General features: G+C 48.1%; 1 protein-coding gene across 1 annotated transcript; it reads left to right on the forward strand.

The window, feature by feature from the left end:
- Nucleotides 1-498: 498 nt before the first annotated feature.
- On the forward strand, nucleotides 499-19,425 carry LOC121544537 (zinc transporter ZIP9). Its single transcript, XM_041854480.2, has 7 exons — nucleotides 499-828; nucleotides 2,475-2,583; nucleotides 4,986-5,192; nucleotides 7,599-7,667; nucleotides 8,836-8,921; nucleotides 12,662-12,796; nucleotides 18,590-19,425. Exons 1-7 carry the CDS (start codon nucleotides 727-729, stop codon nucleotides 18,824-18,826), a joined length of 945 nt encoding a protein of 314 aa, XP_041710414.2. The 5' UTR covers nucleotides 499-726; the 3' UTR covers nucleotides 18,827-19,425.
- The last annotated feature ends 7,439 nt before the right edge of the window (nucleotides 19,426-26,864 follow it).

Here is a 26,864-nt window from a genome sequence, read left to right on the forward strand (position 1 = left end):
AGTGCAGGTAGTTTTGATACAATTTTTATAACAAATAGCTACATTGGAGAGTAAGATATGGGCAATACACTTTCTAGGAATGACGACGTGTCCGCTGCAGCCTAGGCAACAAGACTAGTTGTGAGGGAAGATTGTTAGGCTAGCTATCTCATTTACTTACGTTACAGCAAGTTAGCTACTAGACGATGTTTAGATTTCTGCAAAAGTAAGAATCTGATTAACTAGATTGACATGATTGCATAAACAACCGTGTTCAAGGTCAATATCGTGGTGCCTAGCTAAATCGTCGAGTTATTTGGCTAGATAGCGAACTGACAACATGGCTGTTAGACCTCTGTGTAGCTAGTTTTAGCTAGCTATCGTTGCTGCGAAGTCGATTCGTGTGATCATTGTTTGTTTGACATTTTAGTCATCTTATCCACAGCGACTTACAATTAGTGCATTCATCTTAAGATAGCTGGGTGAGACAACGACACATCACAATCGTATCATGTACATTTTCCCTCAACAAAGTATTTATCAGCAAAGTCAGTGCTAGCGGGAAAAGAGTGCCTTTTATTTATTATTTTCTTACACTTGGCGTTATCTGTCTAGCAATCAAGCTTGCCAGCCTATCTAGCTAGTCAGTGTCTGGATTCAGACTTGTCTGAGTTTACCGCGCTAGCTACCACTTGCCAGTAGTCCGGCTAATTGTTGCTATCAAACTAACAAAGCACAGCTGCAACTATGTCTATGGACGACTTCACTTCGATCAGCATGCTGTCCCTGGCAATGCTGGTGGGGTGTTATGTGGCCGGAACCATTCCTCTGGCTGTCAACTTCTCAGAGGTGAGTAGCACTCAAACTATAACTTTGCTCAGTAACAAAATTCTACTTGGAAGTGGAGTCTTCAGCTGAAGTCCTTAGCTACTGAAATTACTATGCGCTTAAATGCACACATATTAGTGTAGCAAAGGCGTATCAATCAGATTTTGTTCAAACCTTCACATACAATTCTACTTCTTCAGCCTAATAATCGCTATTGCGAGGCCAAAGGTCATGTGTGGACTATTGATCCCTCTCTTCCCTGTCCTGGTTGTCCTGTCCTGCTGATGAACCCTCAGTCCTGGTTGTCCTGTCCTGCTGCTGAACCCCCTGCCCTGGTTGTCCTGTCCTGTTGATGAACCCTCTGTCCTGGTTGTCCTGTTGATGAACCCCCTGTCCTGGTTGTCCTGTCCTGTTGATGAACCCTCTGTCCTGGTTGTCCTGTCCTGTTGATGAACCCTCTGTCCTGGTTGTCCTGTCCTGCTGATGAACCCTCTGTCCTGGTTGTCCTGTCCTGCTGATGAACCCTCTGTCCTGGTTGTCCTGTCCTGTTGATGAACCCCCTGTCCTGGTTGTCCTGTCCTGTTGATGAACCCTCTGCCCTGGTTGTCCTGCTGATGAACCCCCTGCCCTGGTTGTCCTGTCCTGCTGATGAACCCCCTGTCCTGGTTGTCCTGTCCTGTTGATGAACCCCCTGTCCTGGTTGTCCTGTCCTGCTGATGAACCCTCTGTCCTGGTTGTCCTGTCCTGTTGATGAACCCTCTGTCCTGGTTGTCCTGTCCTGTTGATGAACCCTCTGCCCTGGTTGTCCTGTCCTGCTGATGAACCCTCTGTCCTGGTTGTCCTGTCCTGCTGATGAACCCTCTGCCCTGGTTGTCCTGTCCTGCTGATGAACCCTCTGTCCTGGTTGTCCTGTTGATGAACCCCCTGCCCTGGTTGTCCTGTCCTGTTGATGAACCCCCTGCCCTGGTTGTCCTGTTGATGAACCCTCTGCCCTGGTTGTCCTGTCCTGCTGATGAACCCTCTGTCCTGGTTGTCCTGTCCTGCTGATGAACCCCCTGCCCTGGTTGTCCTGTCCTGTTGATGAACCCTCTGTCCTGGTTGTCCTGCTGATGAACCCCCTGCCCTGGTTGTCCTGTCCTGCTGATGAACCCTCTGTCCTGGTTGTCCTGTCCTGCTGATGAACCCCCTGTCCTGGTTGTCCTGTCCTGTTGATGAACCCCCTGTCCTGGTTGTCCTGTCCTGCTGATGAACCCTCTGTCCTGGTTGTCCTGTCCTGCTGATGAACCCTCTGCCCTGGTTGTCCTGTCCTGCTGATGAACCCTCTGTCCTGGCTGTCCTGTCCTGCTGATGAACCCTCTGCCCTGGTTGTCCTGTCCTGCTGATGAACCCTCTGTCCTGGTTGTCCTGTTGATGAACCCCCTGCCCTGGTTGTCCTGTCCTGTTGATGAACCCCCTGCCCTGGTTGTCCTGTTGATGAACCCTCTGCCCTGGTTGTCCTGTCCTGCTGATGAACCCCCTGCCCTGGTTGTCCTGTTGATGAACCCTCTGCCCTGGTTGTCCTGTTGATGAACCCTCTGTCCTGGTTGTCCTGTCCTGTTGATGAACCCTCTGCCCTGGTTGTCCTGTCCTGCTGCTGAACCCTCTGTCCTCTCTGTCTTGTCCTGCAGGAGAAGCTGAAGCTGGTGACGGTCCTAGGAGCAGGGCTGCTGTGTGGTACTGCCCTGGCTGTCATCATCCCTGAGGGGGTCCATGCCCTGTATGAGGAGGTCCTGGAGGGTGAGACTCTAGGCTGCGTACCAAACACCACCCTATTCCCTTTATAGTGCACTACTTTAGACCAGGACCTATGGGGCTCTAGTCAAAAGTAGTGCACTATGTAATGGTGATTGTCTGTTCTGCATGTGTTTGAGTGGTTGTGTCTGTAGGAAGCAGGGGTTAGAACCAATATTATTTTCCAATCGTTTCATAAATTGCTTTGGAGCGTCTGCTAAATGACTAAAATGTAAATGAACAGAATCATCTTTTTTTTTGGTTTGTTCCTTTTTAAACCTCTGAAATTATTTTTGTTTTACATTTAGCTCAACATTTAAATGAATGACTTCACCAATGGAGTGAGCAGCTTGCTATGGAGCAGGCATGCTATGGACATGCATTGGACAGACAAGTGTAGGGTAGGATGCGACTGAAATGTAGTGGGTGAGGAGAGAGCTGGGCATGAAGCGCTGGGCGTCTTGTTGTCATGACATGCATTATCTGAATTAGGCCCACAGAATTATACCTACGGAGGAGCGGCTTCTATGAAGGAACTTTGAATGTCTTTAACATTCAGAGAGTTGGCTTAACTAACGTTGGACCAGAGTTAACCCTTGATCATGACTCTCAGTTATATGACATTTCACATAATGACGCCTAGCCTTTTCTAGCACTAGACCAGAGCCAGTTAACAAGCTTGTGTGCGAGAATAAAAAAATCAAAACATACAGGGGATTGGAAGTGATGCAGACAATTACATTGATGGAAGTTACAATCTATCTGCAATATTAAAGCTGATCTACCCCCTAAAAAATAAACAGAGCGGCACCAGAGTTAACCTACACACACACTGGCAAAGTTCAGCTGGCAGACACTGGCATACGTTTCTGAATGACAGTGATGGCTTTGCCAAGGCGCTTTATTGCGTTTTTTTGTGGGATGTGATAAAAATATAGACTGTTTTAGTTCTCGGTTCTGTTCCTAGAAATGTTTTGTTGTTTTTCCGATTTTGGGTTCTGTTCCCTGAACTGGTTCCAACCCCTGGTAGGAAGTGTTGTTAGCAAGTCCAAGTAGGTAACAGTGAGGACATCTCTGAATCTACTGTATGGGTTAGGGTCTCTGAATCTACTGTATGGGTTAGGGTCTCAATCTACTGTATGGGTTAGGGTCTCTGAATCTACTGTATGGGTTAGGGTCTCTGAATCTACTGTATGGGTTAGGGTCTCTGAATCTACTGTATGGGTTAGGGTCTCTGAATCTACTGTATGGGTTAGGGTCTCTGAATCTACTGTATATGGGTTAGGGTCTCTGAATCTACTGTATGGGTTAGAGTCTCTGAATCTACTGTATGGGTTAGGGTCTCTGAATCTACTGTATGGGTTAGGGTCTCTGAATCTACTGTATATGGGTTAGGGTCTCTGAATCTACTGTATGGGTTAGAGTCTCTGAATCTACTGTATGGGTTAGGGTCTCAATCTACTGTATGGGTTAGGGTCTCTGAATCTACTGTATATGGGTTAGGGTCTCTGAATCTACTGTATATGGGTTAGGGTCTCTGAATCTACTGTATATGGGTTAGGGTCTCTGAATCTACTGTATGGGTTAGGGTCTCTGAATCTACTGTATGGGTTAGGGTCTCTATCTACTGTATGGGTTAGGGTCTCTGAATCTACTGTATATGGGTTAGGGTCTCTGAATCTACTGTATGGGTTAGAGTCTCTGAATCTACTGTATGGGTTAGGGTCTCTGAATCTACTGTATGGGTTAGGGTCTCTGAATCTACTGTATGGGTTAGGGTCTCTGAATCTACTGTATGGGTTAGGGTCTCTGAATCTACTGTATATGGGTTAGGGTCTCTGAATCTACTGTATATGGGTTAGGGTCTCTGAATCTACTGTATATGGGTTAGGGTCTCTGAATCTACTGTATGGGTTAGGGTCTCTGAATCTACTGTATATGGGTTAGGGTCTCTGAATCTACTGTATGGGTTAGGGTCTCTGAATCTACTGTATGGGTTAGGGTCTCACTCTACTGTATGGGTTAGGGTCTCTGAATCTACTGTATGGGTTAGGGTCTCTATCTACTGTATGGGTTAGGGTCTCTATATCTACTGTATGGGTTAGGGTCTCTGAATCTACTGTATATGGGTTAGGGTCTCTGAATCTACTGTATGGGTTAGGGTCTCTGAATCTACTGTATGGGTTAGGGTCTCTGAATCTACTGTATGGGTTAGGGTCTCAATCTACTGTATGGGTTAGGGTCTCTGAATCTACTGTATGGGTTAGGGTCTCTGAATCTACTGTATGGGTTAGGGTCTCACTCTGAATCTACTGTATGGGTTAGGGTCTCTGAATCTACTGTATGGGTTAGGGTCTCACTCTGAATCTACTGTATGGGTTAGGGTCTCTGTCTCTCTCTCTCTGTAGGTGTGCACCATGCCCCTGTCCAGGCGGAGGGGGTGGGGGTGTCTGAGCCCAAGGAGGGTGTGGATGCAGCTCTGGGGGTCAGTGGGGGCCACAGCCACAGCCACCAGCACCTCCATGCCTACATCGGGGTTTCCCTGGTCCTGGGGTTCGTCTTCATGCTGCTGGTCGACCAGATAGGAAGCGCCCACGTACACAGCAGCACTGACGGTCAGTCTGCACACACACACACACACACACATACATACATATATATATATATATATACACACACACACACACACACACACACACACACACACACACACATACATACATACATACATACATACATATATACAGTGGGGGAAAAAGTATTTAGTCAGCCACCAATTGTGCAAGTTCTCCCACTTAAAAAGATGAGAGAGGCCTGTAATTTTCATCATAGGTACACGTCAACTATGACATACAAAATGAGAAACAAAAATCCAGAAAATCATATTGTAGGATTTTTTATGAATTTATTTGCAAATTATGGTGGAAAATAAGTATTTGGTCAATAACAAAAGTTTCTCAATACTTTTTATATACCCTTTGTTGGCAATGACACAGGTCAAACGTTTTCTGTAAGTCTTCACAAGGTTTTCACACACTGTTGCTGGTATTTTGGCCCATTCCTCCATGCAGATCTCCTCTAGAGCAGTGATGTTTTGGGGCTGTCGCTGGGCAACACAGACTTTCAACTCCCCTCCAAAGATTTTCTATGGGGTGGAGATCTGGAGACTGGCTAGGCCACTCCAGGACCTTGAATGCTTCTTCACGAAGCCACTCCTTCGTTGCCGGGGCGGTGTGTTTGGGATCATTGTCATGCTGAAAGACCCAGCCACGTTTCATCTTCAATGCCCTTGCTGATGGAAGGAGGTTTTCACTCAAAATCTCACAATACATGGCCTCATTCATTCTTTCCTTTACACGGATCAGTCGTCCTGGTCCCTTTGCAGAAAAAACAGCCCCAAAGCATGATGTTTCCACCCCATGCTTCACAGTAGGTATGGTGTTCTTTGGATGCAACTCAGCATTCTTTGTCCTCCAAACACGGCGAGTTGAGTTTTTACCAAAAAGTTATATTTTGGTTTCATCTGACCATATGACATTCTCCCAATCCCTCTTCTGGATCATCCAAATGCACTTTAGCAAACTTCAGACGGGCCTGGACATGTACTGGCTTAAGCAGGGGGACACGTCTGGCACTGCAGGATTTGAGTCCCTGGTGGCGTAGTGTGTTACTGATGGTAGGCTTTGTTACTTTGGTCCCAGCTCTCTGCAGGTCATTCACTAGGTCCCCCGTGTGGTTCTGGGATTTTTTGCTCACCGTTCTTGTGATCATTTTGACCCCACGGGGTGAGATCTGCATGGAGCCCCAGATCGAGGAGATTATCAGTGGTCTTGTATGTCTTCCATTTCCTAATAATTGCTCCCACAGTTGATTTCTTCAAACCAAGCTGCTTACCTATTGCAGATTCAGTCTTCCCAGCCTGGTGCAGGTCTACAATTTTGTTTCTGGTGTCCTTTGACAGCTCTTTGGTCTTGGCCATAGTGGAGTTTAGAGTGTGACTGTTTGAGGTTGTGGACAGGTGTCTTTTATACTGATAACAAGTTCAAACAGGTGCCATTAATACAGGTAACGGGTGGAGGACAGAGGAGCCTCTTAAAGAAGAAGTTACAGGTCTGTGAGAGCCAGAAATCTTGCTTGTTTGTAGGTGACCAAATACTTATTTTCCACCATAATTTGCAAATAAATTCATTAAAAATCCTACAATGTAATTTTCTGGATTTTTTCCCCTCCATTTGTCTGTCATAGTTGACGTGTACCTGTGATGAAAATTACAGGCCCCTCTCATCTTTTTAAGTGGGAGAACTTGCACAATTGATGGCTGACTAAATACTTTTTTCCCCCCACTGTATACACACACACAGCAGTGTTGACGGTCAGTCTGGACAATTAATCAAATGGCCACCCGGAGTATTTACATTTACCCCCCTCCCCCTCCCTTTGTTTTTACACTGCTGCTACTCACTGTTTATTATCTATGCATAATCGCTTTACAAATTACCTGGACTAACCTGTTCCCCCGCACATTGACTCGGTACCGGTGCCCCCTGTATATAGCCTCGTTATTGTTATTTTATTGTGTTACTTTTAATTTAATTTTTTACTTTAGTTTTATTCAGTAAATATTTTCTAAACTCTATTTCTTGAACTGCATTGTTGGTTAAGGGCTTGTAAGTAAGCATTTCACGGTAAGGTCTACACCTGTTGTATTCGGCGCATGTGACAAATAACAATTTGATTTGATTTGACACACAGCAGTGGCAGCCAGTGTGGGATGAGCTCATCTCTCTCTCGGGGCCGTTTCCCTGGACAGTGAGCTCATCTCTCTCGGGGCCGTTTCCCTGGACAGTGAGCTCATCTCTCTCGGGGCCGTTTCCCTGGACAGATTAAGCCTAGTCCTGGCTCAGTGGAGCATCGCCACGTCTCAATCTGTCCAGGGAAATCAGCCCTCAGGGTTCTGCTTTGTTACAGCGAGATGTGTCCATTGAGTGGTCTGTCTGATTTGGTGCGTGCGTTTTGTTTAGATCCGGAGTCTGCGAGGATTGCCAGCTCAAAGATCACCACCACCTTGGGACTGGTGGTCCACGCAGCAGGTAAGATGGCTTCATTATACAATGTTTCAGACCGAGACGTTTTAGGAAGAAGAGAGAGTGGAAGGCAATGGAGGCTTGTTGGAGGATTCTGCATCTATCTATTCTACATATACTGTATGTGGATTGGCAATTATTTCGGGTATATGTTCTGTTTATTAAAGCAGCACCATTCATCATGTTAAATTCCTGGTACATACGCACCGAGTATACCAAACATTATGAACACCTTCCTAATATTGAGTTGCGCACCCTTTTGCCCTCAGAACAGCCTCAATTAATCGGGGCATGAACTCTACAAGGTGTCGAAAGCGTTCCACAGGGATGCTGGCACCGTGTTGACTCCAATGCTTCCCACAGTTGTGTCAAGTTGGCTGGATGTCCTTTTGGTGGTGGACCATTCTTGATACACATGAGCGTGAAAAACTGTTGAGCGTGGAAAAACCCAGCAGCGTTGCAGTTCTTGACAAAAACCGGTGCGCCTGGCACCTACTACCATACCCTGTTCAAAGGCACACATACACAATCCATGTCTCAATTGACTCAAGGTTTACAAATCGTTCTTTAACCTGTCTCCTCCCCTTCATCTACACTGATTGAACAAGTGACATCAATAAGGGATCATAGCTTTCACCTGGATTTACCTGGTCAGTGTGTGTGAATGGCGGGAACCCGGTTACCGAGATTTTACCGGGAATCACCGCCCAGAACCACTCCCTTTTCACGGGATAAATAACTGAGAGAAACCGATCAAATTATTATAAAATATTTATATGAACAGCATGGCGTGAAATGGAGTTGTTTAAATGATATGTGATGTCTAAATCTGGCTTCTCTACGACCTCTGCATGATGAATCAACGCTCAGGGTGGGGACAGACCCATCTCAGTATGGAGCGCAGTTCACAATGCATGTATACCTATCATCTCATCATGGTACCAATGCATGTAGACCTATCATCTCATCATGGTAACAATGCATGTAGACCTATCATCTCATCATGGTCACTTTGTTTCTTGTCACAGGGAGGCCTGCATTTGCTGCAGCATAGCCTATGCTACACTAATATAACGACCGAATGCGTGTCTAATTGACCTATCTTTAGAGCAGGTGTTTCTTAAATGTTTTGTATAAGGTACATGGCAAATAAAGGTGATTTCTGATCTTCCAGCGGACGGCGTGGCTCTCGGAGCAGCCGCCTCCACCTCCCAGACCAGTGTTCAGCTCATTGTCTTCGTGGCCATCATGCTTCACAAGGTACAGAACAGTGACAATAACAACCCTTTCATCTTTCCTGTCTGCATCTTGTGTTTCAGCGCTCCATCTCAGTGTGTAAGTAATGCAGTGTCACTGTGTTGCAGTATAGCTTCCCTCCATCCTCACTCGGTATTGGATCCTCTGTCTCGCAAACACACTTGACGTGACCACCCTCTTGAAACATCTGGCAATTTGATGGCACGATGAGTTAGTTTAACCAATTCCAAATCAAATCAAATCAAATGTTATTGGTCACATGCGCCGAATACAACAGGTGCAGACATTGCAGTGAAATGCTTACTTACAGCCCTTAACCAACAGTGCATTTATTTTAAACAAAAAAAGTAAGAATAAAACAACAACAACAATTCAACTCAGTTTCACGTAACTGCCCAAAATAATGGAAGCACTTCAGTAAATTAGGGAAACAAATGTATATTGAAAGCTTCCACGCAGGTGTGGTGTTAACATCCCCAGGGAAAGTAACGGAGCTGAATGACTACAGACCCGTAGCGCTCACTTCCGTCATCCTGAAGTGCTTCTGGTGGCTAGTCAAAGACCACATCACCTCCTCCCTCCCCGAGACACTCGACCCTCTCCAATTCGCCCACCGACCTGATAGATCCACGGACGATGCAGGCGCCGTTGCAGGCCTGGATTTATGTGATTTTAGGGGCCATTTGGCTTTCAAGAGGCCCAATCTGCCTGGGCACCAAGGTCATTAACCAAAATAGCCAATTTAAATAGATTTGAAAACCAAAAAACACTAGCTATTCTGTTAAGAACGTATGTAAGTGTATATAAATGTACACAAACTTTAATGAGACTTTTTAATTACATATATACAGTGCATTTGGAAAGTATTCAGACCCCTTTTTCCACATTTTGTTACATTACAGCCTTATTCTAAAATTGATTAAATACATTTTTTCCCTCAGCAATCAATACACAATACCCCACAATGACAAAGCGAAAACAGGTTTTTATACATTTTTGCTAATTTATTACAAATAAAAAACAGAAATACCTTATTTTCAGACCCTTTGCTATGAGACTTGAAATTGAGCTCAGGTGCATCCTGCTTCCATTCATCATCCTTGAGATGTTTCTACAACTTGATTGGAGTCCACCTGTGGTAAATTCAATTGATTGGACATGATTTGGAATGGCACACACCTGTCTATATAAGGTCCCACAGTTGACAGTGCATGTCAGCAAAAACCAAGCCATGAGGTCGAAGGAATTGTCCGTAGAGCTCTGAGACAGGATTGTGTCGAGGCACGGATCTAAGGAAGGGTACCAAAACATTTCTGCAGCATTGAAGGTTCCCAAGAACACAGTGGCCTCCATCATTCTTAAATGGAAGAAGTTTGGAACCACCAAGACTCTTCCTAGAGCTGGCCGCCCGGCCAAACTGAGCAATCGGGGGAGAAGGGCCTTGGTCAGGGAGGTGACCAAGAACCCAATGGTCACTCTGACAGAGGTCCAGAGTTCCTCTGTGGTGATGGGAGAAACTTCCAGAAGGACAACCATCTCTGCAGCACTCCACCAATCAGGCCTTTATGGTAGAGTGGCCAGATGGAAGTTTGCCAAATGGCACCTAAAGACTCTCAAACCATGAGAAACAAGATTCTCTGGTCTGATGAAACCAAGATTAAACTCTTTGGCCTGAATGCCAAGCGTCATGTCTGGAGGAAACCTGGCACCTTCCCTACGGTGAAGCATGGTGGTGGCAGCATCATGCTGTGGGGATGTATTTCAGCAGCGGAGACAAGTCAGGATCAAGGGAAAGATGAACAGAGCAGAGTACAGAGAGATTGTTGATGAAAACCTGCTCCAGAGCGCTCAGGACCTCCGACTGGGGGTGAAGGTTCACCTTTCAACAGGACAACGACCCTAAGCACACAGCCAAGACAACGCAGGAGTGGCTTCGGGAAAAGTCTCTGAATGTCCTTGAGTGGCCCAGCCAGAGCCCGGACTTGAACCCGATTGAACATCTCTGGAGAGACCTGAAAATAGCTGTGCAGCGACGCTCCCCAGCCAACCTAACAGAGCTTGAGAGGATCTGCAGAGAAGAATGGGAGAAACTCCCCAAAAACAGTTCTGCCAAGCTTGTAGCGTCATACCCAAGAAGACTCGAGGCTGTAATCGCTGCCAAAGGTGCTTCAACAAAGTACTGAGTAAAGGATCTGAATACTTATGAAAATGTGATATTTCGTTATTTATTTATTTTATTAGCAAAAAAATCTAAAAACCTGTTTTTGCTTTGTCATTATGGGGTATTGTGTGTAGTTTGATGAGGGAAAAAACGATTTAATCAATTTTAGAATAAGGCTGTAATGTAACAAAATGTGGAAAAAGTCAAGGGGTCTGAATACTTTCCGAATGCACTGTATAGGCTAAACGCCAGTCATGTTTGACAAATATAATGTAGGATTATTAATATCTAAAGGCTTGATTCTGTCCACATACTTTAGGCACTGTTCGTTCAGTTGGAGAGACAAAGGCCAGTGCCTGTTTGAGCAGGTTTGCAATCAACCTTTTGGAATTATTTAAGCATAAACGTTTAAAACCTTATTTTTTTTTTGTCATTTTATGAGGCATGCCTTACCGTGTTCCGACCATAGGAATGTTAAGGGGATTATTTTATAAACACTTCCTCATAGCAATGGAATCCCAGTATTTCTCTCATGTTCTCCAGCAGCCAAAGACACAATCCTAGTCATATTAGCAACCCGTGCTAGTTGTTGCATCTTTAGATCCTCCCTCTTTCTACATTTCTAAAGGATATTTTTTATATATGTCATATGAAACTGCTCTCATTTGCAGTGCGCTTTTGAGAATGGTGTTTTCCCGCTAATTGCATTTTGGAACATTCGCGCTTATAGCCTGCTGCCGCGTGCCCATTGCTGCGTTTATAATGTGAAGAAACAGACTAATAGTTTATCAACATTTTAAGCTAAACGTTCTGATCTGTTGCATCAGCCTCGTTGCTTTTTGATCTACAGTAGTTGTATTCATTTGGGATCTATCATTCCACAACTGTCCCAGAGTCTGTTTGGAATATTTATTTCTCGCACAGAACGACAAGCTGACCAATAGAATAGGTCAACATTTGTACTATGGGGGATAGTAGATTGAAATAGACTAGTGCTTTTGCAGTTCATTACTCATCTTGTTGGCTGACAAAAAGTAAATGTGGACAGTTCTTCAAACATCTTCAATATGCGCCTCGGAATTGGATAAGGGCACGTGCCGTTGCATCCCCGATGTGTCTGTCTTCACTTGTAGCCTACTTCGGAGCTGTGATGCCTGTGAGAAGGACCCAATCACGTGACAGGCATTGGCTAATAAGAATTGAGAGATCTGAGAGAGCCGTGTGCTTTGGAGTGCGGCGATTGGCAGCCGGGAGATGGGAATTATAATGATTGTTTTCAGCCCAAGGGCACAAGGGCCAGTTTAGCCACAAGGCATGTTTTTATTTTGAGGGCGTTAAGGCCACACAGACGGGTGGCCGCCGGGACATTTGAGGCCTGGACACACTGCCTTCCTGACGGGCCTCCCCCTGCTGCCTCCCCTTCATCTACACTGATTGAAGTGGATTTAACAAGTGACATCAATAAGGGATCATAGCTTTCACCTGGATTCATCTGGTCAGTTTATGTAATGGAAAGAGCAGGTGTTCCTAATGTTTTGTACACTCAGTGTGTGTTTAAACCCTGTCTCTGTCTTTCCCCCAGGCCCCAGCAGCCTTTGGCCTGGTCTCTTTCCTGATGCATGCTGGTCTGGAGAGGAACCGGATCCGTAAACACCTGCTGGTGTTCGCCCTGGCAGCACCTGTCCTCGCCATGGTTACCTTTGTAGGACTCAGCCAGGTCAGTTGGTGGTCTTTGACCTCCCCACTACCCCCCTCTCCAATACCCTACTACCCCCTCTCCAATACCCCCTCTCCAATACCCCTACTCCCCTCTCCAATACCCCACTACCCCCCTCTCCAATACCCCACTACCCCCTCTCCAATACCCCCACTACCCCCTCTCCAATACCCCACTACCCCCTCTCCAATACCCACTACCCCCTCTCCAATACCCCACTACCCCCCTCTCCAATACCCCCACTACCCCCTCTCCAATACCCCCCTCTCAATACCCAACTACCCCCTCTCAATACCCCCTACCCCCCTCTCAAACCCCACTACCCCCTCTCAAAACCCCCTACTACCCCTCTCAAACCCCACTACCTTCTCTCCAATACCCCACTACCCCCTCTCCAATACCCCACTACCCTCTCCAATACCCCCACTACCCCCCTCTCCAATACCCCACTACCCTCCTCTCCAATACCCCACTACCCCCCTCCAATACCCCCACTACCCTCCAATACCCCACTACCCTCCAATACCCCCTACCCCCTCTCCAATACCCCACTACCCCCTTCTCCAATACCCACTACCCCCTCTCCAATACCCCACTACCCCCTCTCCAATACCCCACTACCCCTCTCTCCAATACCCCACTACCCCCTCTCCAATACCCCACTACCCCCCCTCTCCAATACCCCACTACCCCCTCTCCAATACCCCACTACCCCCTCTCCAATACCCCACTACCCCCATCTCCAATACCCCACTACCCCTCTCCAATACCCCACTACCCCCTCCCTCTCCAATACCCCACTACCCCCTCCCTCTCCAATACCCCACTACCCCCTCCCTCTCCAATACCCCACTACCCTCCCTCTCCAATACCCCATTACCCCCTCCTCTCCAATACCCCACTACCCCCTCTCCAATACCCCACTACCCCCTCTCCAATACCCCACTACTCCCTCTCCAATACCCTACTACCCTCTCCAATACCCCACTACCCCCCTCTCCAATCACCCCACTACCCCCTCTCCAATACCCCCACTACCCTCTCCAATACCCCCACTACCCCCTCTCCAATACCCCACTACCCCCTCTCCAATACCCCACTACCCCCTCTCCAATACCCCACTACCCCCTCTCCAATACCCCCCTCTCAATACCCAACTACCCCCTCTCAATACCCCACTACCCCTCTCAAAACCCCACTACCCCCCTCTCAAAACCCCACTACCCCCTCTCAAACCCCACTACCCTTCTCTCCAATACCCCACTACCCCCTCTCCAATACCCCACTACCCCCTCTCCAATACCCCACTACCCCTCTCTCAATACCCCACTACCCTCCTCTCCAATACCCCACTACCCCCCTCTCCAATACCCCACTACCCTCCAATACCCCACTACCCTCCAATACCCCCACTACCCTCTCCAATACCCCCACTACCCCCTTCTCCAATACCCCACTACCCTCTCCAATACCCCATACCCCCTCTCCAATACCCCTACCCCTCTCTCCAATACCCCACTACCCCCTCTCCAATACCCCACTACCCCCTCTCTCCAATACCCCCACTACCCCCTCTCCAATACCCCACTACCCCCTCTCCAATACCCCACTACCCCATCTCCAATACCCCCACTACCCCCTCTCCAATACCCCCACTACCCCCCTCCCTCTCCAATACCCCACTACCCCCCTCCCTCTCCAATACCCCACTACCCCCTCCTCTCCAATACCCCACTACCCCTCCCTCTCCAATACCCCACTACCCCCTCCCTCTCCAATACCCCACTACCCCTCTCCAATACCCCACTACCCCCTCTCCAATACCCTACTACTCCCTCTCCAATACCCTACTACCCCCTCTCCAATACCCCACTACCCCCTCTCCAATACCCCACTACCCCCTCTCCAATACCCCCACTACCCCTCTCTCCAATACCCCACTACCCCCTCTCCAATACCCCACTACCCTCTCCAATACCCCACTACCCCCTCTCCAATACCCCACTACCCCTCTCCAATACCCCACTACCCCCTCTCCAATACCCCACTACCCCCTCTCCAATACCCCACTACCCTTCTCTCCAAGACCCCACTACTCCCTCTCCAATACCCCCACTACTCCCTCTCCAATACCCCACTACCCTTCTCTCCAAGACCCCACTACTCCCTCTCCAATACCCCACTACCCCCCCTCTCCAATACCCCACTACCCCCTCTCCAATACCCCACTACCCTTCTCTCCAAGACCCCACTACTCCCTCTCCAAGACCCCACTACTCCCTCTCCAATACCCCACTACCCCCTCCAATACCCCACTACCCCCTCTCCAATACCCCACTACCCCTTCTCCAATACCCCCACTACCCCCTCTCCAAGACCCCACTACCCCCTCTCCAATACCCCACTACCCCCTCTCCAATACCCCACTACCCCCTCTCCAATACCCCACTACCCCCTCTCCAATACCCCCACTACCCCTCTCCAATACCCTACTACCCCTCTCCAATACCCCACTACCCTCTCCAATACCCCACTACCCCCTCTCCAATACCCCACTACCCCTCTCCAATACCCCCACTACCCCCTCCCTCTCCAATACCCCCTCCCTCTCCAATACCCCACTACCCCCCTCTCCAATACCCCACTACCCCCTCTCCAATACCCCCTCCTCTCAATACCCCACTACCCTCCTCTCCAATACCCCACTACCCTCCTCTCCAATACCCCACTACCCCTCCCTCTCCAATACCCCACTACCCCCCTCCCTCTCCAATACCCCCACTACCCCTCCCTCTCCAATACCCCCACTACCCCCTCTCCAATACCCCCACTACCCCCCTCTCCAATACCCTACTACTCCCTCTCCAATACCCACTACCCCCTCTCCAATACCCTACTACCCCCTCTCCAATACCCCACTACCCCTCTCCAATACCCCACTACCCCTCTCTCCAATACCCCACTACCCCTCTCTCCAATACCCCCACTACCCCTCTCTCCAATACCCCACTACCCCTCTCTCCAATACCCCACTACCCCCTCTCCAATACCCCACTACCCCTCTCCAATACCCCACTATCCCCCTCTCCAATACCCCACTACCCCCCCTCTCCAATACCCCACTACCCCCTCTCCAATACCCCACTACTCCCCTCTCCAAGACCCCACTACTCCCTCTCCAATACCCCACTACCCCTTCTCTCCAAGACCCCACTACTCCCTCTCCAATACCCCACTACCCCCTCCAATACCCACTACCCCCTCTCCAATACCCCACTACCCCTTCTCCAATACCCCACTACCCCCTCCCCAATACCCCTACTACCCCTCTCCAATACCCCACTACCCCCTCTCCAATACCCCACTACCCCCTCTCCAATACCCCACTACCCCCTCTCCAATACCCCCCTACTCCCCTCTCCAAGACCCCACTACTCCCTCTCCAATACCCCTACTACCCTTCTCTCCAAGACCCCACTACTCCCTCTCCAATACCCCACTACCCTTCTCTCCAAGACCCCACTACTCCCTCTCCAAGACCCCACTACTCCCTCTCCAATACCCCACTACCCTCCAATACCCCACTACTCCCTCTCCAATACCCCACTACCCCCTCTCCAATACCCCACTACCCCCTCTCCAATACCCTACTACCCTCTCCAATACCCCACTACCCCCCTCTCCAATACCCCACTACCCTCTCCAATACCCCACTACCCTCCCTCTCCAATACCCCCTCCCTCTCCAATACCCCACTACCCCCTCTCCAATACCCCACTACCCCTCTCCAATACCCCACTACCCTCCTCTCCAATACCCCCACTCACCCCCTCCCTCCTCCAATACCCCACTACCCCCTCTCCAATACCCCACTACCCCCTCTCCAATACCCCACAACCCCCTCTCCAATACCCCACTACTCCCCTCTCCAATACCCTACTACCCCCTCTCCAATACCCCACTACCCCCTCTCCAATACCCCACTACCCTCTCCAATACCCCACTACCCCTCTCTCCAATACCCCCTACCCCTCTCTCCAATACCCCACTGCCCCTCTCTCCAATACCCCACTACCCCTCTCTCCAATACCCCACTACCCCCTCTCCAATACCCCACTACCCCCTCTCCAATACCCCACTACCCCCTCTCCAATACCCCACTACCCTCCAATACCCCACTACCCCCTCTCCAATACCCCACTACCCTCTCCAATACCCCACTACCCCCTTCTCCAATAACCCACTACCCCCTCTCCAATACCCCACTACCCCCTCTCCAATACCCCACTACCCCCCCTCTCCAATACCCCACTACCCCCTCTCCAATACCCCCTACCACCCCCTCTCCAATACCCCACTACCCCCTCTCCAAGACCCACTACTCCCTCTCCAAGACCCCACTACCCTTCACTCCTCTCCAATACCCCACTACCCTCCAATACCCCACTACCCCCTCCAATACCCCACTACCCCCTTTTTCCAATACCCCACTACCCCCTCCAATACCCCCACTACCCCCTCTCCAATACCCCACTACCCCCTCTCCAATACCTCACTACCCCTCTCCAATCCCACTACCCCCTCCAATACCCCACTACCCCCCTCCAATACCCCACTACCCCTCTCCAATACCCCCACTACCCCCTCTCCAATACCCCACTACCCCCTCTCCAATACCACACCCTCCAATACCCCTACTACCCCCTCTCCAATACTCCCCTCCTCTCCAATACCCCACTACCCCCTCTCCAATACCCCACTACCCCCTCCCTCTCCAATACCCACTACCCCTTCTCCAATACCCCCACTACCCCTCCCTCTCCAATACCCCACTACCCCCTCCTCTCTCAATACCCCCACTCCCTCCCTCTCCAATACCCCACTACTCCCCTCCTCTCCAATACCCCACTACCCCCTCCTCTCCAATACCCCCACTACTCCTCCCTCTCCAATACCCCTACACCCCTCCCTCTCCAATACCCCTACACCCTCCTCTCCAATACCCCACTACCCCCTCCTCTCCAATACCCCACTACCCCCTCCCTCTCCAATACCCCCCACTACCCCTCCTCCTCTCCAATACCCCACTACCCCCCTCCCTCTCCAATACCCCACTACCCCCTCCTCCAATACCCTCTACTACTCCCTCTCCAATATCCCACTACCCCCTCTCCAATACCCCTACTACCCCTTCTTCCAATACCCCACTACCCTTCTCTCCAATACCCCACTACCCTTCTCTCCAATACCCCACTACCCCCTCTCCAATACCCCACTACCCCTCTCAATACCCCACTACTCCTCTCCAATACCCCACTACCCCCCTCTCCAATACCCCACTACCCCTTTTCCAATACCCCACTACCCCTCTCCAATACCCCACTACCCCCTCTCCAATACCCCACTACTCCTCTCCAATACCCCACTACCCTTCTCTCAATACCCCACTACCCTTCTCTCCAATACCCCACTACCCCTCTCCAATACCCCACTACCCCACTACCCCTCTCCACTACCCCACTACCCCCCTCTCCAATACTCCACTGCCCCCACTCCCCTCTCCACTACCCCACTACCCACCTTTCCAATACCCCACTACCCTTCTCTCCAATACCCTACTACCCTTCTCTCCAATACCCACACCCCCTCTCCAATACCCCCACTACCCCCTCTCCAATACCCCACTACCCCCTCTCCAATACCCCACTACCCTTCTCTCCAAGACCCCACTACCCCCTCTCCAATACCTCCCTATTCTAACAACCCCCATGTTGTTGTCCCTCTCCCCTCCAGAGCAGTAAAGAGGCGCTGTCAGACGTGAACGCCACAGGCGTGGCCATGCTGTTCTCTGCCGGGACCTTCCTGTATGTCGCCACCGTACACGTTCTGCCTGAGGTGGGCGGGACCGGACACAGCCACTCCCCCGCTCCGGGGAAGGAAGCAGCGAAGGGACTGAGCAAGGTGGAGGTTGGGGCTCTGGTTCTGGGTTGTCTGATACCACTGGTGCTGTCCGTTGGACACCAGCACTAGAGAGACACACACACACACCGCTAGCAGACACATGAGACCCAGAGGAGGAGAGTGAAGGAGGGATGGAGGGGGTGGAGAGTGGAGGAGGGACGGAGGGGGTTTAGAGTGAAAGCAATCTAACAGACACCTCTATCACACATCTCAAATGTCTTATTTACCTGTTCTGTTGGATGGACTACTGATTGGTTGGAGTGGGGTTGTTGTTGTCCTCGTTGCCGGGACAACGACCTGCGGTGGAATCGGAACCACACTGGACAACAGGAAGGGATGATGACGTCATAACCATAGTAACAACGACCTCCCTCTTGTTCAACACTCAAAAGGAAGTGCTGTCTGCTGGTACTGAAGACTACTGCTACCATGTTTCTGTTTCTTTTAAGCAGACATTTATTTTTCAATTTTTTGGGGGGGGTTCTCTCTAGGTATGCTTTACAGATAGCAGGGGAGTTGATCATGGTTGTATCCTGTTTTCAGTGCTACAGATGAACCGTCAACTCCTGACCTCCTGTTAATGTACCTGCTATTTTGTTGTTGAGGACTGGGCTGTGAGAAACGTAGAGATATTTGTGACATCTTGCAGTAAAAGTACAGTTTTTAAATAGGAGTGATTATCACCCTCACTGGTTTTCAGAGCAATGTTAATGTGCCATGTTCATTTCTATGAAGTTTGGCCTGAACTATAGGCTATTTCTCTGCTCTATTGTTAAGGGACATTGTACATCTGAGAGACATATTGTCTATAAGACTGCTTTCCACAGACTCTAGCTAACCTGTTAAAGGGGCAATCTGCAGTTGAAACGATATCAAAAGGGGCTCCCCGCCGCCTTGTTGGTAAACAGCTTAGAGGATGACTTATAATGGAAGCCCTGGCCCCAGGACCAGCCTCTAAATTATACACCATAATGGAAGCCCTGGCCCCAGGACCAGCCTCTAAATTATACACCATAATGGAAGCCCTGGCCCCAGGACCAGCCTCAAATTATACACCATAATGGAAGCCCTGGCCCCAGGACCAGCCTCTAAATTATACACCATAATGGAAGCCCTGGCCCCAGGACCAGCCTCTAAATTATACACCATAATGGAAGCCCTGGCCCCAGGACCAGCCTCTAAATTATACACCATAATGGAAGCCCTGGCCCCAGGACCAGCCTCTAAATTATACACCATAGTGGAAGCCCTGGCCCCAGGACCAGCCTCTAAATTATACACCATAATGGAAGCCCTGGCCCCAGGACCAGCCTCTAAATTATCCACCATAATGGAAGCCCTGGCTCCAGGACCAGCCTCTAAATGATACACCATAATCGTTTAGTTTTCAAGATGTGGTTGTTCTCTCCAGACCTGTTTTCCTGAGTGATTGTAGGATAACTACTGGTCTAGTTGATGGTGGTGGACTGGGTGATTGTAGGGTAACTACTGGTCTAGTTGATGGTGGTGGACTGGGTGATTGTAGGGTAACTACTGGTCTAGTTGATGGTGGTGGACTGGGTGATTGTAGGATAACTACTGGTCTAGTTGATGGTGGTGGACTGGGTGATTGTAGGATAACTACTGGTCTAGTTGATGGTGGTGGACTGGGTGATTGTAGGGTAACTACTGGTCTAGTTGATGGTGGTGGACTGGGTGATTGTAGGGTAACTACTGGTCTAGTTGATGGTGGTGGACTGGGTGATTGTAGGGTAACTACTGGTCTAGTTGATGGTGGTGGACTGGGTGATTGTAGGGTAACTACTGGTCTAGTTGATGGTGGTGGACTGGGTGATTGTAGGGTAACTACTGGTCTAGTTGATGGTGGTGGACTGGGTGATTGTAGGGTAACTACTGGTCTAGTTGATGGTGGTGGACTGGGTGATTGTAGGGTAACTACTGGTCTAGTTGATGGTGGTGGACTGGGTGATTGTAGGGTAACTACTGGTCTAGTTGATGGTGGTGGACTGGGTGATTGTAGGGTAACTACTGGTCTAGTTGATGGTGGTGGACTGGGTGATTGTAGGTAACTACTGGTCTAGTTGATGGTGGTGGACTGGGTGATTGTAGGGTAACTACTGGTCTAGTTGATGGTGGTGGACTGGGTGATTGTAGGGTAACTACTGGTCTAGTTGATGGTGGTGGACTGGGTGATTGTAGGATAACTACTGGTCTAGTTGATGGTGGTGGACTGGGTGATTGTAGGATAACTACTGGTCTAGTTGATGGTGGTGGACTGGGTGATTGTAGGGTAACTACTGGTCTAGTTGATGGTGGTGGACTGGGTGATTGTAGGGTAACTACTGGTCTAGTTGATGGTGGTGGACTGGGTGATTGTAGGGTAACTACTGGTCTAGTTGATGGTGGTGGACTGGGTGATTGTAGGGTAACTACTGGTCTAGTTGATGGTGGTGGACTGGGTGATTGTAGGGTAACTACTGGTCTAGTTGATGGTGGTGGACTCGGTGATTGTAGGGTAACTACTGGTCTAGTTGATGGTGGTGGACTGGGTGATTGTAGGGTAACTACTGGTCTAGTTGATGGTGGTGGACTGGGTGATTGTAGGGTAACTACTGGTCTAGTTGATGGTGGTGGACTGGGTGATTGTAGGGTAACTACTGGTCTAGTTGATGGTGGTGGACTGGGTGATTGTAGGGTAACTACTGGTCTAGTTGATGGTGGTGGACCGGGTGATTGTAGGGTAACTACTGGTCTAGTTGATGGTGGTGGACTGGGTGATTGTAGGGTAACTACTGGTCTAGTTGATGGTGGTGGACTGGGTGATTGTAGGGTAACTACTGGTCTAGTTGATGGTGGTGGACTGGGTGATTGTAGGGTAACTACTGGTCTAGTTGATGGTGGTGGACTGGGTGATTGTAGGGTAACTACTGGTCTAGTTGATGGTGGTGGACTGGGTGATTGTAGGGTACATTTACATTTTGCATTTTTCAGTGAGTAGTCAGACGGATAGACACATTACAATGAACTCTGAATTGAGGGACCAGCAATATGGAGTGTAGACCAACAGACAGACCACGTAGTGCTCATCTAGCTTTGTCTGGACCACGTAGTGCTCGTCTAGCTTTGTCTGGACCACGTAGTGCTCGTCTAGCTTTGTCTGGACCACGTAGTGCTCGTCTAGCTTTGTCTGGACCACGTAGTGCTCATCTAGCTTTGCCTGGACCACGAGTGCCTCGTCTAGCTTTGTCTGGACCACGTAGTGCTCGTCTAGCTTTGTCTGGACCACGTAGTGCTCGTCTAGCTTTGTCTGGACCACGTAGTGCTCATCTGTCTGTCTGTGACGAGGGACTTAGCTATTTGCATTTGGGCCAAACAGAACAGCAGTTCTGACGTAATGGCTTTAGTTTTTTCTCCGATTTTGCTTTAATTTATCTTCTGTTATTATTCATGTTATAAGATCTGAGCAATAATCATGTGAATGTTGTAAGATATATGAGCAATAATCTAGTTAATGTTGTAAGATTTGGTGGCCATGTCTACCCACACAGATGGATCCATTATATTGACCAGATGGGTTAGTGGCTGCTCCAACAATGGAAAGAAATGCCCTCAATGCCCCTATTCGATCAAGTAAGCCACACGTAGAAAACAAGCCATACATTTTCTTGTTAACCGAATTTGACACTCATTGACCTCCACACAAAAACTCCTCGCTTTCTTTAGTGAGTGAAAAAATTGTAATAAAAGTGCCATCTGCTGGAAAAGACAGATTTTGGGCCCAGTTGTCCCCCTCACTTCTCCTGTTCCTCTCTGCTTCCCAGCAGAGCTCATGGAATATGTATGATGAACATGAATGTAACGTGTGTCAGAGGAAGACCAACAGTACTTTACTATCACAGGTGGTTTGAGGCGCTCATTCTGTTGGGCTGGCATCCTGGGCCACAGTGCTGCGCTGCTCTGGCCTTTTCAGGGCACTACAGTGAATGGGAAGGGTCTGGTCACATAAGGGTTGAGTGAGGAGTCCAAATGTAATGACTTTTTTTATATGGCAATAGTAATTTTAACTTTCAAATAATATTATATCCTTATGAGAATTCAATAAAAACAACCAATGGGTGCAGAGTAGACCGAGACAAACGCTGCTCTTCTGGGGTTGGAGAGTGTAGAGGTGGTTGTGCATGCAGTACCTTTGGCTGCAGATTAATTTTTCTTTCAAACTGTAAGTCTGTTCTAAAGGGATGCCCCCCCCCCCCCTACTGGTTCTTAGTGAAAAGTGGATCTAGTGAAGCCTCTGGGATCTAGCCGAGGGATCTAGTGAAGCCTCTGGGAACTAGTCGAGGGATCTAGTGAAGCCTCTGGGATCTAGTCGAGGGATCTAGTGAAGCCTCTGGGATCTAGTCAAGGGATGTGAATTCCTAATTTTTTTACATTTACATTTTTAGTCATTTAGCAGACGCTCTTATCCAGAGCGACTTACTCCCCTTCTGGATCTAGTCAAAAGACTTGTGTGTGTGTGAGAGAGAGAGACAGTTGTTGAGGAGGGTCAGGGGTAAGCAGTAGAGGTCATACTTTGGGGGTTTTCATGTGATCATTCCATAAGGAGTCTGCCTTTTTTCCATCTGTTGATTGTGAAAAGTTAAAGATGTTGCAAAACTGTGTTTTATGATTATTTAAATAAATAAAAATGAATTGGTGCAATGTGTCCCGACTCTGACAGTTTGGTCACCTGTCCTGGCCAGATCAAACCCACCTCTGAGCCTGCTCTTATCCTCAATGTGCCATCCCCCAACTGGCCACTCCCCCAACTGGCCACTCCCCCAACTGCACCGCCCGCAACCTCAGGGCTCTCCAGAGGTGGTGCCATCTGCCCAACGCATCACCGGGGGCACACTGCCTGCCCTCCAGGACACCTACAGCCGCCGATGTCACAGGAAGGTCAAAAAGATAATCAAGGACATCAACCACCCGAGCCACGGCCTGTTCACAGTACAGGTGCATCAAGGCTTGGACTGAGAGACTGAAAAACTGTTTCTATCTCAAGGCCATCAGACTGTTAAATAGCCATCACTAGCGTGCCATCACCTGGTTACTCAACCCTGCACCTTAAATGCTGACCGCACCGCTCGTCCTCATGTTGAGTTTTTCCACCCGCACCAGACGCGATCAGGACACGCAGGTTGAAATATCAAAATGAACTCTGAACCAACTATATTCATTATTCATTTGGGGACAGGTCGAAAAGCATTAAACATTTATGGCAATTTAGCTAGCTAGCTTGCTGTTGCTAACTAATTTGTCCTGGGATATAAACATTGGGTTGTTTTTTTTAAACCTGAAATGCACACGGTCCTCTACTCTGACAATTCATCCACAGATAAAAGGGTAAACAGAGTGAGTTTCTAGTATTTTCTCCTCCTTCAGGCTTCTTCTTCTTCTCTGGACTTTATATGGCGGTTGGCTATCAACTTTAAGAGGCATTACCACCACCTACTGGACTGGAGGGTGGACAGTTCATCTTTCAATCACCCACGTGGGTATATGCTCCTAAAAACCAATGAGGAGATGGGAGAGGCGGGACTTGCAGCGCGTCAAGCGTCACAAATAGAACCAAGTTCTAACTTAGCGCCTGGCTACGCAGACGCGAGCGAGCAGTGTGGGTGCAATGATTGAATAACGTATGTGTACATTTATTTCGCAATGCTCGCACATGCGACGCGGGTGGTGTGGTCACCATGTTAGAGGATGCTGTCCTATATTTATAGACATGGAACACTAGTCACTTTAATAATGTTTGCATACTACTTTACTCATCTCATATGTATATACTGTATTATATTCTACATTGCTCGTCCTAATATTTATATATTTCTTAATTCCATTCTTTTACTTTTAGATTTGTGTGTATTGTTGTGAATTGTTAGATACTACTGCACTGTTGGAGCTAGGAACACAAGCATTTCGCTACACCCGCAATAACATCTGCTAAATATGTGTATGTGACCAATAACATTTGATTTTTGAGAGGAAAGCCAAGAGCCTGGTGGTCCGACCAGCTGGATCAAGACATTTACATTTACATTTTAGTCATTTAGCAGACACTCTTATCCAGAGTGACATACAGGAGCAAGCACTTAACCCTAATTGCTCCTGTAAGTCGCTCTGGATAAGAGCGTCTACTAAATGACCAAAAAAAAAAAAAAAAAAAGTAGGGTTAAGTGCCTTGCTCAAGGGCACATCGACAGATTTTTCACCTAGTCGGCTCAGGGATTAGAACCAGCGCCCTTTCGGTAACTGACACTACGCTCTTAACCACTAAGACCTACACAACCTGGGTCTCAACACCCAAAACCTTTCATGTTTTTAACCAAAGCCTGAAGGAGTGTTTGACCACAGGAAGGAAGGAAGCTAAAGTAATTCCAATTTTTTAAAAATAGTAAAGCGCCCTTTGCTGGCTCTAACAGCCGTCCAATCAGTTTACTGCCTGTCCTTAGTAAACTGATGGAGAGGATTGTGTTTGTCCAAATATGCTATTTTTCAGAGAACAAGTTAACGACTGACTTTCAACATGGAGAAGAGCACTGAGTTTATACTGCACTGACTCAGATTAATTCTGATTGGTTTAAAGAAATGGATAGTAAGATGATAGTTGGAGCTATATTTCAGTGCAGCCTTTGATGTTATTGATCATAAATTGTTATTGAAGAAACTCACTTGCTATGGCTTTACATCACCAGCCATCAAATGGTTGGAGAGTTATTTACCCAATAGAACCCAGAGAGTGTTCTTCGATGGATGCTTCTCTAACATCAGATGTGTACAGTGCGGCGTCCCGCAGGGCAGTTGCCTTGGGCCGTTACGCTTCTCTATTTTTACAAATGATTTTCCACTGGTCTCACACAAAGCTAGAATGACTATGTATGTGGATGATTCCACACTCTACATGTCACCACCCAAAGCCAGTGAGCTCACTGACATTCTAAATAAGGAGTTACAGTCAGTATCAGAATGGGGGATTAATAATAAACTGGTCTTAAATACAGCTAAAACTAAAAACATTGTATTTAGTTCAACACGTTCTCTAAGACCTCAACCTCAACTGGAGTTGTGCATAAAGGTTGTGACCATTGAGCAAGTTGAGGAAGCTAAACTCCTAGGTATAACATTGGATGGTCAATTATCATGGTCAAGTCATATTGGCAAAGTTGTGAAGATGGGGAGGGGTATGTCTGTTATAAAAATATGTTCTGCGTTTTTTAAGGCTTTGGTCTTGTCCCATCCTTATTACTGTCTGTTAATATGGTAAAGTGAAGCAAAGAAAGACCTAGCAAAGCTGCAGCTGACTCAAAACAGAGCAGCACGCCTTGGCCCTTAACTGCACATACAGAACTATCATCAAAAACTGGTTGAGGGTTGACGAGAGATTAACTGCTTCTCTTCTAGTTTTTATGAGAAATATTACTGTGAGGAAATTCCAGATTGCCTGCATAATCAAATAACATTCAGCTCAGACATCCATACATACCACACAAGACATGCCACCAGGGGTCTCTTCATATTCCCCAAGTCCAAAAACGAATTCACGGCAACATACAGTTTTATACATAGCCATGATCGCATGGAACTCACTTCCATCTCCAATTACTCAAGCAAAAACCAAAAATACCTTTAAAAAACTCATGGAACGGCAGCGACTGTGAGGGGACACACACGTCATTTTTTAGTTGTATTGTTTGTATACTTTTTTAGTTGTATTGTTTGTATATCGTTGTATTGTGTGTGACGGTCATGTTTTGTGTTTTTTTGTGGACCAGGAAGAGGGAAAAGGAAGGGAAAGGAGATTCATTCAATCAAAATCTGTCTTCCATATTTAACCAATCAGAGAGGTGGGAGGGGCGCTGCCTTAATTGACATCAACGGCGCCCGGAGAGAAGATATTGTTGGGGGTTAAATGCCTTGCTCAAGAGCAAAACAGCTGATTTTTCCACCTTGCCGGCTCGGGGATTCGGACCAGCAACCTTTGGGTTATTGGCCCAACACTCTTAACCTGCCGCCCTGTAGCTGACGGTTCTGTGAAAGGTCATGGGGATCCAAATCAGCCTGGCCCAGA

The sequence above is a fragment of the Coregonus clupeaformis genome, chromosome 29 (genome assembly GCF_020615455.1).
Source record: "Coregonus clupeaformis isolate EN_2021a chromosome 29, ASM2061545v1, whole genome shotgun sequence".
NCBI lineage: Eukaryota > Metazoa > Chordata > Actinopteri > Salmoniformes > Salmonidae > Coregonus > Coregonus clupeaformis.

What these genes read in the sequence shown, in the direction of transcription:
- LOC121544537 (XM_041854480.2), top strand. Translation starts at nt 727, where the DNA reads ATGTCTATGGACGACTTCACTTCGATCAGCATGCTGTCCCTGGCAATG. An exon ending in GTATGAGGAGGTCCTGGAGG is followed by an intron (nt 2,584 to 4,985) that starts GTGAGACTCTAG and finishes CTCTCTCTGTAG; the next exon opens with GTGTGCACCATGCCCCTGTC. An exon ending in ACTGGTGGTCCACGCAGCAG is followed by an intron (nt 7,668 to 8,835) that starts GTAAGATGGCTT and finishes CTGATCTTCCAG; the next exon opens with CGGACGGCGTGGCTCTCGGA.